General features: G+C 37.1%; 1 protein-coding gene across 1 annotated transcript in view; it reads left to right on the top strand.

The window, feature by feature from the left end:
* The first annotated feature begins 337 nt into the window (after window positions 1-337).
* The window catches only part of LOC130014682 (MLP-like protein 28), a 34,336-nt gene continuing 26,715 nt past the window's right edge, over window positions 338-7,958 (top strand). Inside the window, exon 1 of the mRNA XM_050375900.2 lies at window positions 338-562. Coding sequence (XP_050231857.2) covers window positions 379-562 — 184 coding nt within the window. The 5' untranslated portion in view covers window positions 338-378. The remainder of the gene's footprint in view (window positions 563-7,958) is intronic.

Genomic DNA, 7,958 nt, shown 5'->3' with positions numbered 1-7,958 from the left:
TCTGAGACTTTGGATCGTGAACATAACAAGCAGAAGAAGAAAAACAAACTAAGCAACCATTATCACAAAGCTGAACAATATAAGTAAGATTTAAAGTAAGACTGGGTATGTAATAAACATTAGATAAGGACAAAGAAGGTGTAACAACCGAACCAACACCTTGCAAGAATTAAATTTTAGGGTACAGTTGAAACATAAAAATCGAAAATAAGATACAATTGAACTTTTTCCTAAATCAGGTGTAAACGCAAAAAAGTTATAAGGTGGGTTTTTTAAAATAATTAGGCCTTTATTAATCTATTTCCACTTGTCTATAAAAATGATTAGAGCAAATTTTCTCACAAATAGCAGATTTCCAATCAAAATTAGATTAAAAAAATGGGTCTCTCTGGTAAGATGGAAGCTGATGTAGAAATCAAAGCTTCTGCTGAAATGTTCCATGATTTGTTTGGTGGCAGACCACACCATATGCCTAACGCTACTGAAAAATTGCAAAGCTGTGAATTGCATGGAGGCGAATTTGGCAAACATGGCTCTGTTGTCTACTGGAATTACGTTCATGGTATTTCTATTTTTCCATCATTTTTTTGTACTTATGGCTTCATAACTACTATTTTCCCTATAAATATCGGCTCATATTTATAAATGACATTGATAATCTTTGAGATGAGATGGGGGGTGAGATATTCTTGTGGTTCTACGAAGAGGAGGAAATTCCTGCTCTTCAAATAATGGTTGTGATAATGGACTGATAGGGGAACTAAAGTTCCAAGGACTGGGAGGGTGAGAAGGAGTGGAAAGTAGTGGCTGGCTAGTAATGGATTGTGCAGTGTCAAGAGGAGAAGAAGGCATTTGAGAAGAAAAAGGAGCACAATCCAAGTCATTGAATGAATGATTATCAATAGCAGAAGATGATTCTTTGACATTTTGATTATAAGGAAAAATGGATTCATGAAAGACCACATTCCTTGAAACCAAAATGGTATGCTTCTCAAGATCATAGAGGATATAACATTTGGTAGCAGAAGGATATCCTAGAAACATACATTTGATGGCCCTTGAATCAAACTTGGTTCTGTGCTGAGCAATGGTACTGGCAAAGCACAAACTACCAAAAACCTTTAGATTATGCAAATCTGGAGGTTTATTATAAAGTTTTTCAAAAGGAGTAGAGTTTGAAATAATAGGAGAAGGTATCCTATTTATTAAATAAACAGCATGAATAACACAGTAGGCCCAAAATTTCAAAGGTAGAGAAGATTGAAACCTGATGGCCCGAGCAACATTGAGAATGTGCTGATGTTTTCTCTACAACACTGTTCTGTTCAGGTGTATATGTGCAACTAGTCTGATGTATAATCCCTTCTTGACTATAGAATTCTGAACATGCAAATTCTAGACCATTATCAGATCTGATGATCTTAATTTGCTTTGAAAACTGTGTTTTAACAAAAGCAACAAACTGTTGCAACAAAGTTCTTGTTTCAGATTTGCTCCTCATCATATGAACCCATGTATATGTAATACCCCAAAATAATTAGTTAGCTAATTGGACCACGTGTCCAGTTTTGAGTCGCAGAAGTGGTGATATTGGAAAGTTTTCCGATAAATAAGTTTCAAGTAGGTCGGTTTTGAGAAGTTAACTATGAGAAAAATTAAGATTATATTTCGATTCTAAAGTTAGAATTGGAATTAATAGGAAAAATGTCAAGAAAAGTCTAAAATGAAGTACAGGGACCAAAGTGGTAATTTAGCCACTTTGTGACGAAAATAGAAATATTGGATTTTGACGGAAAAGTGTTATTATCGGGTTTTGTATTATTTATAGGATATAAATAATACGTATAAGTCGTAATAAAAGAGATTAACGATTTAGTTATGGACTAAATCGTATGATTGAAAAGTTTAAAGGATAAATGATAAGAAACAAAAAGAACAAGGATTCAAGTGGGCTTTTAGCCAAACAATATAAGAAAGGAAATATGAAATGAAGGAAGCAGAGAGAACCATCCAGAGAATTGAGAGATTTCGATCGATTTCCGTCGTTTCGCCGCCGTTTCTCCGTTCGACGTCCGATTCGAGCGATTCAAGCGACGATTTCTTCAGAACGGAAAGCTCTATCACCTCCGGCCATCAAATTAAGGTAAGAGGTCGGGTTTTGACATGAAAAAGATGGTTTTGCGGGCTGTTTTCATGAGATTATGATTTTTGGATTGAATTTGACGGTTTTGAAGATATTATGGCGTTTACGAAGAAACCGAGATATGGGTATTGACTAGGGAAGCGTTTAGCACGTCGGGGTTGTGGCGAAACCCCGGAAAACTTGATTTCCGGGGCTGTGCACGTGGTGCACGACCGTGCACCACGGGTGCACGAACGTGCACTAAAAGTGCACGAACGTGCACCTAGCAAGGTGCACGAACGTGCACCTGAAGTGCACGAACGTGCACTCTTCAGGGTGCACGAACGTGCACTGGAAGTGCACGAACGTGTACCCCTGAGGTGCACGAACGTGCACTTGGTTGCACGATCGTGCACCCACCGAAGGGCACGCCCGTGCATTCCGACTTGCCCCCACGTGTATGCAAACGGTATTTAACTTAGGTATTCGACGTTTTGAGTAATTTGACTCTAAAAGACGGGTTTCGGACCTTGAGAATCATTAATCTCGAGATTAGCTCGACGTTTTAGATAAATAATAATAATGGAGAACGTCAAGGACGTTAAGCGATTCTCAATTATGAGAAATTGTATTCGCTAAGTCGTTTATACGACTAAAGATATGAAATACGTAAATAAGTGTAAAACAAAACTAAAACCTAAAACTTAAAAGTATTATACGTATAAGAATGCGAGAATCACGTCTAACTATTAACGATTTATCAGACGTGTCAGCGAATAGTGAAGTCAGTAGAGGCGGACTAGCAAGAGCGTACTATCAGATCGATCATATCATTTCTTGGATTGCGGTCACTGTGAGTTGCATTTTACTTTCGTGTATTATCAATTGATACTATTTTGGTATTATTGTCTATATGCTGTTAATATGCATCGCATTATATATATTTGAATTACTGATATGTTATATGATTTGAATAATAGTGAGTTACGTTATGTTTCAGGATTTTAGTTTCGAAAGGATCGAGTACTTGTTCATATGTATTTTTATATTGATATTGATTTGAAATGCGATGCTATGTTTTATATTAATACTGTTAGTAAATGCAAACTCACTCAGTATTTCCCCAAATACTGACCCCTCACCTTTGATGTCTTTCAGGTGCTTAGCTTGTGGACTTAGCTAGAGGCCAATTTTGGAGTGAAGAAGTCATCTGTATATTAGTTTATGACTTATGTTAATGCTGCAGTAGTGGTCCTGTGTCAACAGAATAGTAGCCTAGTCAGCAGTTCATTTTGATTGTATATATCAACTGCTGTATTTGTTTATATGCTTCTTGATAGGCTACGTGTTTTGTATATGATCCACGGCCCCAGATGCCGGTGTGATGTTTTGAGACACTAACTGATGTATATAGTACCGCGAGGCCAGTTCGTACAGGGTACGGTAACTAGAGCCCGCGAGGTTAACGGAACAGTTAGTGTAAATGTTTATATGTGTTATATATTTGCTTCTGTTGTGTTACGCTGTTTGTTTATATTATTTGCGAAAAATTAATTGTGATTTTAGGCTTGCTACGGGTTCCGGAGCTACCACTCCCGTTCCCTAGCGCCGGTTGCGGCTCAATATTTTGGGTCGTGACAATGTGTTCTATTTCTGCTATAAACGAAGGAAAGACGTAACGAATATAATAAGTAAAAGACAAGACAAGAGACGATACCAGTACAAAAAGATCAAGATATTTAAAGACAATTAAAATCAAATATATAAGTGCTAAGGAAGCATAAAGCACATAAGACGACAGTGAGTTGAAATTATTCCTAGACTTTAAGAATTGTGAAATAAATGGAGTATAAATATTAGAAACAATCGGAAAACCCTCCAAAAGAAGACGAGAGATAGAATAAGAAAGGAGTTAAATGAAGGTTAGTTAACGAGAAGGATTCTCGAAATAGTTAGACTTAAAAAAAAAAAAAAACATAAGAAATTCTTATGGGGTTATCAGAAATAAGGAATTGTAACATAAAGGAGAGACATTTTTGACTGACAAGTTAATTAATGACTCGGGAAGATTTTTAAGGACTAACTACAAAAAGTCAAGGGAGATAAGAATACAGATAGTATCGGTCAAAGAGAATGGCTGTACAAGTTACACGATTAAATGTAACGGGAAGTGAAGCGTTGAAGATAACAGCGAATGATGAAGATTTACGACCGTCAGAACAGCCTGAAGTTCACGATAGCTTAATAAGCCAAAGGAAAGAGAAATGGTAGATAGTAAAGAGTGTATCAGGCTTAGCTATGTTAAGAAACAGTAAATGTGTTAGGTGTGAAGTAAGTTGAAGAAGATTGATTGATAAAGGACAAAGTGTTAGACCATGATGGAAAGGAGTGAATAATGATAAGAACCAGTTAAGAAAGGAAGGTGATAACTGCAGACGATAGGAAAGATCATAATTGCAGGTTATAATTACAAGAGATAATATTCATAGGAATCCGTATAAAGTAAGTATGTTATTGAAGATGGAATTGGCATGTCGTGAACATTCACGTATAAAGGAGATTAGTAGCAACATGTGGCTACTAAGAAGGAAATGATGAAATAAGAAAACATTAGATTGAGATTAATGACAACTAAGTGGCAATGATGTAAGGACTATGACATCAAGAGTACATCCAAGGACCCTTCTATCTCGGAAAAGATAACAGATGAGACGAAGATACCAGTAAGAAAATTTTCAATGATGTAACAGCAAGCAACTATTAAGAGTGGAATAGACAATCGATTAGTAACAAGTATGAAGTTATAACTGTGCATGGAAAACTAAGAGTTAAGTAAAAAGGAAAAGCTGTAATCAAGACGTATTAATGGACGTTAAGGAAACTGTAAGGATAAGTTAAGATTCCAACAAGTTTTATGAAAATTCGAGGACGAATTTTTATAAGGGGGGAAGAATGTAATACCCCAAAATAATTAGTTAGCTAATTGGACCACGTGTCCAGTTTTGAGTCGCAGAAGTGGTGATATTGGAAAGTTTTCCGATAAATAAGTTTCAAGTAGGTCGGTTTTGAGAAGTTAACTATGAGAAAAATTAAGATTATATTTCGATTCTAAAGTTAGAATTGGAATTAATAGGAAAAATGTCAAGAAAAGTCTAAAATGAAGTACAGGGACCAAAGTGGTAATTTAGCCACTTTGTGACGAAAATAGAAATATTGGATTTTGACGGAAAAGTGTTATTATCGGGTTTTGTATTATTTATAGGATATAAATAATACGTATAAGTCGTAATAAAAGAGATTAACGATTTAGTTATGGACTAAATCGTATGATTGAAAAGTTTAAAGGATAAATGATAAGAAACAAAAAGAACAAGGATTCAAGTGGGCTTTTAGCCAAACAATATAAGAAAGGAAATATGAAATGAAGGAAGCAGAGAGAACCATCCAGAGAATTGAGAGATTTCGATCGATTTCCGTCGTTTCGCCGCCGTTTCTCCGTTCGACGTCCGATTCGAGCGATTCAAGCGACGATTTCTTCAGAACGGAAAGCTCTATCACCTCCGGCCATCAAATTAAGGTAAGAGGTCGGGTTTTGACATGAAAAAGATGGTTTTGCGGGCTGTTTTCATGAGATTATGATTTTTGGATTGAATTTGACGGTTTTGAAGATATTATGGCGTTTACGAAGAAACCGAGATATGGGTATTGACTAGGGAAGCGTTTAGCACGTCGGGGTTGTGGCGAAACCCCGGAAAACTTGATTTCCGGGGCTGTGCACGTGGTGCACGACCGTGCACCACGGGTGCACGAACGTGCACTAGAAGTGCACGAACGTGCACCTAGCAAGGTGCACGAACGTGCACCTGAAGTGCACGAACGTGCACTCTTCAGGGTGCACGAACGTGCACTGGAAGTGCACGAACGTGTACCCCTGAGGTGCACGAACGTGCACTTGGTTGCACGATCGTGCACCCACCGAAGGGCACGCCCGTGCATTCCGACTTGCCCCCACGTGTATGCAAACGGTATTTAACTTAGGTATTCGACGTTTTGAGTAATTTGACTCTAAAAGACGGGTTTCGGACCTTGAGAATCATTAATCTCGAGATTAGCTCGACGTTTTAGATAAATAATAATAATGGAGAACGTCAAGGACGTTAAGCGATTCTCAATTATGAGAAATTGTATTCGCTAAGTCGTTTATACGACTAAAGATATGAAATACGTAAATAAGTGTAAAACAAAACTAAAACCTAAAACTTAAAAGTATTATACGTATAAGAATGCGAGAATCACGTCTAACTATTAACGATTTATCAGACGTGTCAGCGAATAGTGAAGTCAGTAGAGGCGGACTAGCAAGAGCGTACTATCAGATCGATCATATCATTTCTTGGATTGCGGTCACTGTGAGTTGCATTTTACTTTCGTGTATTATCAATTGATACTATTTTGGTATTATTGTCTATATGCTGTTAATATGCATCGCATTATATATATTTGAATTACTGATATGTTATATGATTTGAATAATAGTGAGTTACGTTATGTTTCAGGATTTTAGTTTCGAAAGGATCGAGTACTTGTTCATATGTATTTTTATATTGATATTGATTTGAAATGCGATGCTATGTTTTATATTAATACTGTTAGTAAATGCAAACTCACTCAGTATTTCCCCAAATACTGACCCCTCACCTTTGATGTCTTTCAGGTGCTTAGCTTGTGGACTTAGCTAGAGGCCAATTTTGGAGTGAAGAAGTCATCTGTATATTAGTTTATGACTTCTGTTAATGCTGCAGTAGTGGTCCTGTGTCAACAGAATAGTAGCCTAGTCAGCAGTTCATTTTGATTGTATATATCAACTGCTGTATTTGTTTATATGCTTCTTGATAGGCTACGTGTTTTGTATATGATCCACGGCCCCAGATGCCGGTGTGATGTTTCGAGACACTAACTGATGTATATAGTACCGCGAGGCCAGTTCGTACAGGGTACGGTAACTAGAGCCCGCGAGGTTAACGGAACAGTTAGTGTAAATGTTTATATGTGTTATATATTTGCTTCTGTTGTGTTACGCTGTTTGTTTATATTATTTGCGAAAAATTAATTGTGATTTTAGGCTTGCTACGGGTTCCGGAGCTACCACTCCCGTTCCCTAGCGCCGGTTGCGGCTCAATATTTTGGGTCGTGACAGTATATCTGGAGTTATCATCAACAATGCTTAGAAAATACTTGTAACCATTAAGAGAAGGAACACTGACTGGTCCCCAAATGTCTACATGAATCAAATCAAAGGTAGAATCTGTGATAGAGTTGCTAACAGGGAATGCTAGTTTTTTCTGTTTAGCAAAATGACAAATATCACAAGCAGCATTGTTGATATTAGAGGACTTTATTGAGGAGTCAAGTTGCTGCATCAGCTTGATCCTATTATTTGACAGATGCCCCAATCTGTAGTGCCAGAGATTCATGGATACTTCATTCTTGGAAGAAACTGCAGAACTGCAAACACTATCAACACTTGGTAAAGGTGTGAAGTGGTATAAACCAGCTTTTTTATCAGCTGTGCCAATCCTCCTCCAAGTACTCATTTCCTGGATGAAACAGGTATCATGGTAAAGGATTAAGAACAATCTCTTGTCATCAGTCAACTTACTAGCAGAAATTAAGTTGAAGTTGAAACTAGGGACATAGAGGACATTCTGCAGGAGTAAACCAGGAGCTAATTGAACTGTCCCTATGTGAGTTACTGGTATCAATTGACCTGTTGGTAACTTAACATGAACATTAACAACTTGTTGAGAATGTTTGAAAAATCCAGTTCTGCAAATAA

This window comes from Mercurialis annua, linkage group LG5 (assembly GCF_937616625.2).
Source record: "Mercurialis annua linkage group LG5, ddMerAnnu1.2, whole genome shotgun sequence".
Taxonomy (NCBI): domain Eukaryota; kingdom Viridiplantae; phylum Streptophyta; class Magnoliopsida; order Malpighiales; family Euphorbiaceae; genus Mercurialis; species Mercurialis annua.
The sequence above is the reverse complement of the archived record's forward strand: the minus strand, read 5'-3'. Positions and strand labels throughout refer to the sequence as shown.